This window comes from Oryctolagus cuniculus, chromosome 1, assembly GCF_051225735.1.
Source record: "Oryctolagus cuniculus isolate XC-2025 breed Fujian yellow rabbit chromosome 1, ASM5122573v1, whole genome shotgun sequence".
In the NCBI taxonomy this organism is placed as follows: Eukaryota; Metazoa; Chordata; class Mammalia; order Lagomorpha; family Leporidae; genus Oryctolagus; species Oryctolagus cuniculus.
The window spans coordinates 184,143,793-184,156,604 of NC_142867.1; the positions used below are offsets into that span (position 1 = coordinate 184,143,793).

Sequence of the window (12,812 nt, forward strand, 5' to 3'; positions counted from 1 at the left end):
CTCCCTGTCTCTCTCTCTCACTGTCCACTCTGCCTGTCAAAAAAAAGAAACATATAGCCTTGCCTAATATCTACCTGACATAACTGCTTTAAATTATTTGATCATGTTAAGGAGTTCAATATCTGGTTTTACATTTAGTGTCACTACTACTAATCAAATGCATACAGATACTTATGAAATTCCATTACAGTGTAAGGCAGGCATTGTGTTACATGAAGATATGTATAACATTACCCAGAATTTGTCCGGGAGATCAATTGATGAAGAAATTTGGTGTGAATTTTGTGGAATCCTTAGACATTTGGCTTTTTCTTATGGATTGGGTTTATACAGCGATTAGATGCCAGCAGGAAACAGACAAACTTCTGTTTACTGAAATGAAGTCACCATATAAAAAAGATTGCAGGTAGCGTCCTTTAAAAACTAAATCCTAAGTAAGGCAGGATTAACTATGTTTTTGAGGAGTCTTATGACAGATTGTCTGATTTGTCATGCAGTGATCACAAATGGAAGGGCTGAAGTAAAGATGTTTATAATTCTTACATTTAAAAATCATGGAACTTCAGATTGTACTCTGGTGACTAAGTGTCCATTGTTACTTAACAAAGACAAAGAGAAAAAAATTATATGTTGAACTTGGTGTGTATATGCATACCAATAGATTAGCTACAACATCTGGAGAGATACCTTTTATTAACATTGTTATGATCATTAATATTATTATTTGAGAGGCAGAGAGATAGAGGTAAAGAGTCCTCCAATTGTTGGTTTGCTCCCTAAATGCCCACAGTGGATGGAAACTGGGAGCTGGGAACTCAGACCAGGACTCCCAAGTGGATAGAAGGATCCCAGTTGCTTCAAGCGCCACCTGCTCCCTCCCAGGATCTTCATTAGCTGGAGCCAGAGCCAGCCCTGAAATCTAGGTACTCTGACATAGGATGTAGCTTTTATTATTTTTAAAAAGCAGCTTTTTATTTAGATCACATCATAAAAAGTCTTTATTTTTAGCAGAACTGAAATACTGCAACTGGAGTAATAGCTCTTATTAAATAACTCCCACATACTCTTGACTGTTTAATCTCTACCTCTTGCAGTATTGACATGTCTATTTTTTCCAACTTTAGGGCTATATTCTATTTATGATTATGTTTGTAAGAGTTTTACACAGTTAAATGTTATTCTCAAATGATAGCCACTCCCTTAATCTAACTCTTCTATACCCTCTGATTCCTGAATAGCCATAAAATTTTTTATATATTTTACCACCTATAGTTGTGATATACTTAGAACTGGGTTTCTCTGGGCATTCACAGTTAGAAAGTGAAGAGTTAGAAACAAAGCTATGACACATACCTTTCATGGCTGTGCTTTTCTACTTTGTTGTTGTTGTTGTTCTGCCCTAAACCCCTTCTGGGATATGATCTACCCTAAAAAGTAACCCTGATTCTCCATGGTGAGTAATCTCAACTGAGGTTTAAGTTGAGAAGGTATAAGTGGTGTGAGAGAATCTCTCCCACTTGGGCGCCCATGTTCTGAAACAGAGGACATCTCTTCTTGGAGAATCATTGTTTCCAAGATGACACCATGCATACTTCTTTGTGTTGATTGCGGCATTTCATTCTGGTTGTTTGAATACCAGAAGACTGCAAGTCCAGAAAATGTCACTGTTTTCATGTCCCAGACTATTTCCAATAGGCTAACAATACAACCAGGTCAGCACTACACCTCTGTTTTATGGGTGATGGCAGTGGGGTAAAATAGACTCATTTTCTTTCCTTTTTTTTTTTAAAGATGTATTTATTTATTTGAAAGTCAGAGTTACACACAGAGAGAGAGAGGGAGGGAGTGAGGGAGGGAGGGAGAGACAGAGAGGTCTTCCATCCGCTGGTTCACTCCCCAATTGGCCACAATGGCTGGAGCTGCGCCAATCTGAAGCCAGGAGCCAGGAGATCTTCTAGGTCTCTCATGTGGGTGCTGGGGCCCAAGGACTTGGGCCATCTTGTACTGCTTTCCCAGGTCATAGTAGAGAGCTGGATTGGAAGTGGAGCAGCTGGATCTCGAACCAGTGCCCATATGGGATGCCAGCGCTTCAGGCCAGGGTGTTAACCTGCTGTGCCATAGCGCTGGCCCCGACTCATTTTCTATAAAAGCATATTTTCAACTGTTTTCAAAGTCCCTGCCAAGCAGGGATTTCTATAATGTACAAACTAAGGTAGCTCTTTGTTGTTGGAAGATTACTCACTCTGTACCAAGGGCAATTGGCTTACTAACAAAATTTAAGATTATCCATATACATTTCCAGTAAAAGTACATCCTGCATGTCTCTTTCTACTTGTAGCAACTTGTGAAATAAACCTGTGAGTCCACTGTACGTTTCACATAGAATGAAAAAAAAAAACTTGATATAAATGCACCTTATAAGTATGACAATTTTTGTGGGTTGTAATTCAAAAATTAAGACACACGTTCTACATCTTCAAATTTACTTAAATATTTCTCATTGATTGATGGACATGAATTTATAGTGACAATTTGTTGAAAGTTAACAGAATGGTAGAACAAAAAGAATAAAAAGGAGAGGCAAACATCAGAAGGATTGAGGATTGCAGGAAATGGCACAACTAAAATATAAGATGGAAATTATGGGTAGTAGAGCTCAATGCGATACCATGTGAGTTGGAGATCTGAATACCAAATTCATTAATTCATCTTTCTTATTACTTTTTTTAAATGAGGAATTTCTGTATGATTTAGTGATGGGCACTAAATGCTTGCATATGTTTAACAATTATTTATTTGATATGTAGTATGTTCTAGGCTCTGTCATATGAGTTGAAGCTGTTATTGAAGGAATATGTCTTGTTGGTTTATAACAATGTCATTTTTAATGACAAAGTATGCAAATCTAAAGTTGATACAAAATTTTAGAGGGACTTTTGAGGACATGTTGATTCTAATATTGAAACATACACAAGAATGAATTTCATCTGTTAGTTTTAGCTATTTACCCTATTCCCTTGCCACAAAAAAAAAGATAACAAAAAGTGATGTGCATTGTTAGAGATAACAAGAAAATGATACAGATTGTTTTTATGGTAAAACAATCAGTAATGGATAAACTTTTAGGTAGAGGTTATTGATTCTTGTCTCTGACCTCAGTTCATTAAAAATATTCAGCTATTTAAAAATTAAACCTTTTTTATAGCAATCATAAGATAGATTGTTTTGTTGATTTCTGGAGTTAATTTTAGAAGTAATATAGAAAAGCTCATTATGCACCCAGGGTTGGTATAAATATGGTATAATCCACTTGGCTTTGATTTAAGTGAATGTCACTGTATTTATTAGAAGTCATTTCTCTTTTTAACTGAATTTATACAGATACTTGATGTGTTCCAAATAAAAATCCTCTGTTTATGCACAGATCCTTGGATTTTCATATTTTACATATATGGAAAGGTAGATGAAAGGTTATATGGATGAGAATCCACAGCCAAATATTTTGTAGGCTAAACTTTTCAGTATTCAATCTGAAGAAGATTTGAAAAGTAATTTGTCATTTTATCTTTGTCTTTCTATTGAAGAAATTTTTTAAATAATGTTTAACCATGACTGGAAGGGTATTGTAGTGTATATGTGCCTTAAATATAGTCCAATTTTTCCTAGATGTTTTGTGGGTAATATAATTGCTGAAATTTTATAACTATTTCTTTCATTTGACTTCTCTTGATTCTTCCTAGTAGTATTCTCATTGAACTTACTCATTTTTTGCACACAAATGAAGGGAAAAGACAGATGTTAACATAGGGAGATGAAACAAACAATTCTTCAAGAGGTGAGCAGAGGAGGAGGGAGTTGTATTGGAACCCAGGTCTAGCAGTAAATGCTGATTTATCCAGGAGAACCAGCTCACCATTAGGAAATGAAAATTGAAGAGTTGATTTACCATTTTAAGTAAATACACAGAATATATCTTTTATGCTTAGAGTACATTTCTTTTTTTTATTTTTTATTTTTTATTTTATTTTTTGACAGGCAGAGTGGACAGTGAGAGAGACAGAGAGAAAGGTCTTCCTTTTGCCGTTGGTTCACCCTCCAGTGGCCGCTGCGGCCGGCGCGCTGCAGCTGGTAGACAGCGCTGATCCAATGGCAGGAGCCAGGTACTTTTCCTGGTCTCCCATGGGGTGCAGGGCCCAAGCACTTGGGCCATCCTCCACTGCACTCCCTGGCCACAGCAGAGAGCTGGCCTGGAAGAGGGGCAACCGGGACAGAATCCGGCGCCCCGACCGGGACTAGAACCCGGCGTGCCAGCGCCGCAAGGTTGAGGATTAGCCTAGTGAGCCGCAGCGCCGGCTAGAGTACATTTCTAATTTCTGTGTTACTATTAATGCCTATTCAGGATTTAGAAATATGTTATTCACTGTATAGCAGATAAATTAGTACAGGCACCTAGTAATGAGTTTGTGAAATAAAACAATTTGAGATTTATGGGTGGGTCAATTTTCTTCATCCTCAACTCTTTCTTTAGTAACTCTTAGATAGAATGATGTCATGGGTGCTGTGACTCATTTTATTTAAGTTAGGGTAATGAAGCAGAATGTCTGGACAGGATAAGCTGTGTGTAAAAGTGATCATATCTCTTCTGTAGTAAATAATTCTGGGAAGTTTTTGATAATTTGGTATAACGTCCCTACTAGTTTGAAGTCCTTCTTTCTGGCAACCATGGCAACTCTGTCAGAAGCTCCCTTCTTCTGCTCTTCCTTTTTAAAAAATAGCTTTATTGACATATAATTCACATATTATAGGATTAAAGTATATGATTAAGTTGTTTTGTTTATTCAGAGAATTGTGCAATTAATAAAGAGCAACCACAGTTTAATTTTAGAGTATTTGTCCACCTGAAAGAAACCCCTTTTTTTAAATTTATTTATTTATTTTTATATAGATAGCGTTAGACAGTGAGAGAGAGAGACAGACAACAAGGTCTTCCTTCCATTGGTTCACCCCCAAATGGCCGCTAAGGCCGGAACTAAGCGTATCCGAAGCAAGGAGCCAGGTTCTTCTTCCTAGTGTCCCACGGGAGTACAGGTGCCCAAGCACTTGGGCCATCCTTCACTACCTTCCCAGGCCACAGCCGAGAGCTGGACTGGAAGAGGAGCAACCGGGACTAGAATCCGGTGCCCATATGGGATGCCGGCGCCGCAGGCAGAGGATTAACCAAGTGAGCCACAGCTCCAGCCCCTTATTTTTATTTTTTATTAGTTTTTTTTTTAAGATTTATTTATTTATTTGAAAGTCAGAGTTACACAGAGAGAGGAGAGGCAGAGAGAGAGATTGAGAGAGAGAGGTCTTCCATCCTCTGGTTCACTCCCCAGATTGCTGCAATGGCCGGAGCTGTGCTGATCCAAAGCCAGGAGCCAGGAGCTTCCTCCAGGTCTCCCACACGGGTGCAGGTGCCCAAGGACTTGGGCTATCTTCTATTGCTTTCCCAGGCCATAGCAGAGAGCTGGATCAGAAGAGGAGCAGCCAGGACTCAAACCAGTGCCCATATGGGATGCCAGCGCTTCAGGCCAGGGCATTAACCCTCTGTACCACAGTGTTGGCCCCCTTATTTTTATTTTTTTAAAGATTCATTTCATTTATTTGAAATACAGAGTTACAGAGAGAGGTAGAGACAGAGAGAGCGGTCTTCCATCTGCTAGTTCACTCCCCAGATGGCTGCAATGGTTGGAGCTGAGCCAAGCTGAAGCCAGGAGCCAGGAGCTTCTTCTGGGTCTCCCACGTGGGTTCTCAGGCCCAAGCACTTGGGCTATGGTTTCTCAGGGCATAGCAGAGAGCTGAATTGGAAGAGGAGTAGCTGGGACTAGAATCGGCGCCCATATGGGATGCCAGCACTTCAGGCCAGTTCTTTAACCAGCTGTGCGACAGGACCGGCCCAAGAAACCCTTTACCACTCACCATAATCTCAACCCTAAGCAACCACCAATTTACTTTCTGTCTATAAAAAAATCTATTTTCTATTCTGAACTTTTCTTACAAATGGGAGCATATAGGATGTGCTCTTTTGTGACTGTCTTCTTTTACTTAGCATTGTGCATTTAAGGTTCTTTCATGTATATCATGTATATATATTTTATTCTGTTTTATGACTGAATAATATTTCATTATATGAATATACCACATTTTATTTATATAGTCATCAGTTGATGTGCATGTAGTTTGCTTCCCTTTTTGTGTATTATGATAAGTAATACTGCTATGAATATTCATGATTAAGTTTTTGTTTGATCATATATCTTCATTTATCTTGGTTAGAAGTGGAATTTACTGGGCTGTATATAAGAGTTCCCTTTAACTGTTTTCCAAAGGTATTATGATGAGTAAAAAGTCAGAAAGCAAGGCAGAAGGACACAAAATTTTCTCCTTTTTCAGGACTTTTTGAGGCCTCTAGGGCTGGTTAGAATCTAAGACAACTTGTGATGATACTACAACTAGAAAATTTCAGATATTTATCCAACAGAAAACACCTGGAAAACCGTTTATGTCACAGCCAAAAAACCCTGACATGCCAGGGTTTCTCTGGTATACAGTATTATCAACAGAATACTGCAATGCTCTATCCAGAGCACATTTGATTGTTATTTCTGTAAGCAGAATTTCTCTCTGAGATTTAGGTGCTCAATACTGAATCTGAATTAAATCTTGTCTTGGAAAATCTTCGGTGATCACATTGCCTTCACTCTTCCTTCAGTAATGAAGAGAACACTAGTTATGGTTGAAGGGCTTCACTGGAGTTGAGATTATTATACTTAAGAGAAGCATTTTCTTTCTGTTTTCTTTTATCCCCCTGCAAGAGTCCTGACTCAGTGCAGTTCCTAAATGAAATGGTTCTTTGGGGACCTATGAAGAAGGCAGTCTGCAGGAATTGTTAATTATTTCTAAAAATAACTCCGGGAGACAGGCTAATGGTAATGACTGGGTGCTGGCACTTTATGGTTATAGCAACCACTTTTACATATTTTGATTTCCTCCCCCAATGCTTAATTATCTCTATGTGGGCATTATGATGGTATGTCATTGAAAGTATTAAAAATTTAATTAATTGCTTACCAATTATATCTTGTAGAAACTACAATAGTGGTAACTCTTTTCCATTTTTTATTTGTGTTTCAAACAAACCTAACTAATGACAGAGCAGCCACAAAATCTTCAAAATGCAAATTAGATACAATAAAGTATAGCTACCAATTACAGATTTTAGTGTTTTGTATTCTATAGCAACAAACTGGCAGGTTTCAGAGAAAAGTCAATGAAAGAATTCTCTCATTTTCTGATATCTATATTCTATTGGAAGATTTTAACTTTTATATTGACATGGTTGAATCATAAATTTTAAAAAAGATTCATACAATAGAAATATTTAATTATAAGTCATAGAAGTTCAATATAATGAATTTATCAGTATTTGCCTTTTATTGTTGGATGGTGTAGAACTTTATTAGCTTTCTATAATAATCATTGGTTATGTTGGTTTATGATGATTTTCTTATTGTATTACCAGTAGTTCATTAAATGGGTTCAAGATTATACATAATAAGATGACCAGAGTTTACCATTTAATTAAACTGGAAAATGAATAGATATTTTAAAATAAATCTTAATATGTTTGACATTACAGAGTAATGGAGTCTTTAATTCTGAGATGAAAGCACAAAGAGAAAGTTCTGTATAATGTTTTAAAATCATTCTCTCTAAAATCTTAAATTTGTCATTTCAGATAAGACCAGAAATCCCTGTTCCTGATGAATTAGATGAAGAAGATGAGGAGGAAGTAGATCTTTCAGTTCCTGGCTTTTGCTATCTTAAACTGTTGTCAATCACTGCTCCTTTGGTTTTGCCAGGTGACTACTATTTGATGATGGGCAAGCTAGAATTTTTCAGTTATTTTGCCTTTCTGTATTCTTTTGTTAGTGTAGATACTATAATTTCCTTTAATCCTAGATACTTACTTTGTAATTGAATGCTAAATGCACCAGGCTTTTTTTTTTTAATTATTTCAGGTATTTACAGTGTTCAAAACATACCATAGAAATGTTAAACTCAAGTAAAATTGAGCTGGAAAATTAGTTTAAACAATCATTTTCATTGATAATTAAAATTCATTTCAAAAGCTAAATTTATTCCGGAAGACAAATTTGCAATGGGACTCCCTAGGTCACTAGTTTAATTAACGCTTCTTCATTACACAAACTAAGTGAAAAAGATCATTAGACTAGTCAGAGATTTACTGGGTAGTTCCATCATTATAAATTTATTCTTTGTCTTCTTGTTTTTTCCCCCACAAACCTTTTATTTAAGGAATACAAACTTCACACATTTCATAAATACAACTTTATGAATATAGTGATTCTTCCCACCATACCCTCTTCTTTCTTTAGGATTTTTAGTGATGTCTTAGAACTCTAAGTTAAATCTTTTAAAAAATGAATAAGCTTGTAGGGTCATTTAGTTTTAATATAAAGTTTATAGGAACTTAAGGTTTTTTTTTTTTTTAATTTTTTGACAGGCAGAGTGGACAGTGAGAGAGAGAGACAGAGAGAAAGGTCTTCCTTTGCCGTTGGTTCACCCTCCAATGGCCGCCGCGGCCGGCGCGCTGCGGCCTGCGCACCGCGCTGATCCGATGGCAGGAGCCAGGAGCCAGGTGCTTTTCCTGGTCTCCCATGGGGTGCAGGGCCCAAGCACCTGGGCCATCCTCCACTGCACTCCCTGGCCACAGCAGAGAGCTGGCCTGGAAGAGGGGCAACCGGGACAGAATCCGGCGCCCCAACTGGGACTAGAACCCGGTGTGCTGGCGCCGCTAGGCGGAGGATTAGCCTAGTGAGCTGCGGCGCCGGCCCTGAATGATTTTTTAAAACCTTAAGTTCCAGGCCAGCACCGCGGCTCACTAGGCTAATCCTCCGCCTTGCGGTGCCGGCACACTGGGTTCTAGTCCCGGTCGGGGTGCCAGATCCTGTCCCGGTTGCCCCTCTTCCAAGCCAGCTCTCTGCTGTGGCCAGGGAGTGCAGTGGAGGATGGCCCAGGTGCTTGGGCCCTGCACCTCATGGGAGACCAGGATAAGTACCTGGCTCCTGCCATCGGATCAGCACGGTGCGCCGGCCGCAGCGCGCTGGCCGCGGCAGCCATTGGAGGGTGAACCAACGGCAAAAGGAAGACCTTTCTTTCTGTCTCTCTCACTGTCCACTCTGCCTGTCAAAAAAGAAAAAAAAATCATTCAGGGGGCCAGCACCGTGGCTCACTTGGTTGGTTAATCTTCCTCCTGCAGCGCCAGCATCCCAAATGGGTGCTGGTTCTGTCCCGGTTGCTCCTCTTCCAGTCCAGCTGTCTGCTGTGGTCCAGGAAGGTGGTGGAGGATGGCCCAAGTGCTTGGGCCCTGCACCCGCATGGGAGACCAGGAGGAAGCACCTGGCTCCTTTCTTTGGATCCGCGCAGCACCAGCCTTGGTGGCCATTTCGGGGTGAACCAATGGAAGGAAGACCTTTCTCTCTGTCTCTCTGTCTATATCTCTACCTGTCAAAAAAAAAATCATTCAGTATATACATGTACTAATCATTCTATCTGAGTGTCATGTTTAGAAACACTCATCTGCCCTTTTACTATATGCCCTATCCAAGAAACAGTAGATGGTTGCATCTGAGAACTTTATTTGTGGACTCTGGGAATTTACATTATTTTTAAATTTCATTTTCTGATTAATAAAAAATATTTAAAATTCCCAGGGTGATCCCTTGTGTCTAAATAGCTTTTCAGTAATAGCCAGCATTTCACTATGTTCTGTTCCAATTCCACTTTGAATATTCCTGAATGTAAAATATCAATTTCTGAGAATGAAGTCCAGTGAAAACAAGAAATATCTCTTTATTTCCTCAGTCATGATCACACTAGCCTGTGATGTTGGAAATTCTTTTCCCTTGGTTTCATCCCACATAAGATTTCTGGGAAATTCAACTAAATGCATATGTTTATTTCTAACAAAAGCTCCTGTACCAAAATCTTTGCTACTTTTCTTTAGAGAAAACTGAGCATATAAAAGGGGCAAAGAATTCACTTTTTCTTTTCTCCTGATCTTTAGAACAAGGCTCAAAGACTTGTTCATTATTCCTCTCTTCTGTTTTTCTCCACTCCCTGACTCATAGCTCTTTGGAGTCTAAAATCTCCCTGAAGTGAATAGTGATGCAGAGAAGGAAAACATTCCTGCTGTATCCTAAAATGATGTTATTGTTAAAAGTCCTTTTGATGGGTGGAGAATGAACCTAACAGTTGTATCATATTGGGTACCTGGCTTTGATACCTGATTCTAGACTCCTGCCTAATTATCAGTCACTGGAGGCAGCAGTGATGGCTAAAGTAATTGGGTACATGCCACACATGTAGGAGACTTAGATAGCATTTCTGGCTCACAACTCTGACCTGGTCCAGTCCTGGCTCTTGCAGCCATCTGAGGAGTGAACCAGTAGATGGAAGACCTCTCCCTTTGTCTCTACCTCTCTCTGTAACTCTGTCTTTCAAATAAATAAAATAAATCTTTATATAAAAAAAAAGAAAAGTTATCTGTAATGGCACCAGAAATATTAACAGTGAAATACATTAAACACAAACCAAGTTATATTATTATGTAGCCATTTTAATTTTTAATTTAGAAAATAACTTTATTTTTGATATTTTATAGTTTAAAAACTGATATGTGAACTGATTTTAATATCTTCATTGATAAATCTTCTAAGATTATTTCAGTGAACTTTTTAAAATGATTAAGAATAGCCTAAGGTGGTTGGTCAGCAGACATTTTAGAAATCTAACTCCAAATTTTTTTAAATTATTTTTTATTTGTATGTGTCTCATAAATGCTACATTAGGAACATAGTAATTGTTGCTACTGTGCCTGCCCTTTCACCCACTCTCCCCCTTCCTCCTCCCTCTCCCGTTTAATCTGACCAAAAAAAAGAAACAGAAAAAAAATGGAATAAAATACTAAAAGAACTGTTTCTCAACAGTCTATACAAGGGCTGTTCTATGTTATTGCTTCTTGTAGGTGATTTAGCTTTTTATCCCCCTTCCTCTTTTCCCTTCCTTCCTCCCCCTTATTTCCTTTTATAAACTTAATTGTCTTTAAAGAAGAACCCAAGGATGATACATATTTTATGAGCTCTCACACATAACTATAACTTGTGAGATGTAATAATATCCTTCATTTAATACACTAAATGGAAGTGATTCTTGAGAACAAGTTTTATTATTAAGTCTCATGATACAACTCTTTGGAGACAAAAGCCCTGCATGGAAAGTTAGTGCACAGTGCACTCACTGCCTTTAATTTAATCATGGTTACTTAAAGGAGGCTTCAGATGAACTTGTTCAGAATGAAATTCCAGAGTAGGCCGGCGCCACGGCTCACTCCTCCGCCTTGTGGCCCTGGCACACTGGGTTCTAGTCCCTGTCGGGGCACCAGATTCTGTCCCGGTTGCCCCTCTTCCAGGCCAGCTCTCTGCTGTGGCCAGGGAGTGCAGTGGAGGATGGCCTAAGTAATTGGGCCCTGCACCCCATGGGAGACCAGGATAAGTACCTGGCTCCTGCCATCAGATCAGCACGGTGCACTGGCCAGAGCGCGCTGGCCGCGGCAGCCATTGGAGGGTAAACCAACAGCAAAGGAAGACCTTTGTCTCTGTCTCTCTCTCTCACTGTCCACTCTGCCTGTCCAAAAAAAAAAAAAAAAAAAAAAAAAAGGAAAAGAAATTCCAGAGTAATAAGGAGGCAGATACTTGGTTTTGTTCCTAAAACAGGCGCATTTAGTGGTTTCCTTCTTGTTTTCTGCTTCATTCAATTTTTTTAGACTTAATTTGATTTGTTTTGTTTGTTTTTGTTTTGTTTCTATATTGGGCAACCTGTAGTGGCACCTAGGAAAATAACACTTAAATATAGACCTAGTTAGCAAATATTTTATTTGGGCATCCTTTTGTCTTCTGTTCCCACATTTCTGTGTTGTTTTTAAGAAGCAAAATGCCAAACAATAAAGATCTTGGGCTTATCAGTGGTGGGGGAACCTTTTTTCTGCCAAGGGCCATTGGATATTTATAACAACATTTGTGGCCCATACAAAATTATCAGCTTAACAATTAGCCTGCTCTAGATATATTGAATTTTGAGCCCCATTTGTGGTTGCCAGACCAAATGATTTTGTGGGTCTTATTTGGCCTGCAGGCCAGACATTCCTCACCCTGGACTTAAATAGCAGAGACAGAAGTGAAGACATAATGAACAAGTATTTCCTACTTACATAATTATGCTATTAATGTTAGGGAATGATGGATAGTTGTGAAAGATACTGAAAACACCTAAATGACAAGAGGGATCCAGTCAAATGAAAATCAGAGACTAATGTGTTCCATGTAGAAGGATGAATAAGTGCAGTGGTTCTGACTTGGATATCAACTCTGTTTTTGAGGAATGGAAAGTGGCCATATAGCCTGAAATTCTGATATTATTATGTGTACAGTAAAACAAAAACACAAAAAACAAAACCACAGTGATTTTTTGGGGAAAGGAATGGCAAAATTCTGGTTTTGAGATAGATGAAGCTTTCTAGGGGTGGTTCTGTAAGGAAAAGAAACCAGCAAACAAGTTTTTACATTAGTGTATATGAAGAAGAGAGAAGTTGGTAAGTAGACAAGTTGCAGTAACAATGGAGAAAAACGGGTTTAGGATATATTTTGAAGGTGAAATCAAAAGGATTTGCTAATGGATTTCATGGAAGAAGT

General features: G+C 38.6%; 1 protein-coding gene across 4 annotated transcripts in view; it reads left to right on the forward strand.

The window, feature by feature from the left end:
- FOCAD (focadhesin) overlaps window positions 1–12,812 on the forward strand; it is a 381,374-nt gene that overhangs the window by 262,233 nt on the left and 106,329 nt on the right. For all 4 annotated transcript variants that reach the window (XM_002708074.6, XM_017340978.4, XM_017340982.4 and 1 more), the window contains one exon: window positions 7,778–7,901. In XM_002708074.6, coding sequence (XP_002708120.1) covers window positions 7,778–7,901 — 124 coding nt within the window. The remainder of the gene's footprint in view (window positions 1–7,777; window positions 7,902–12,812) is intronic.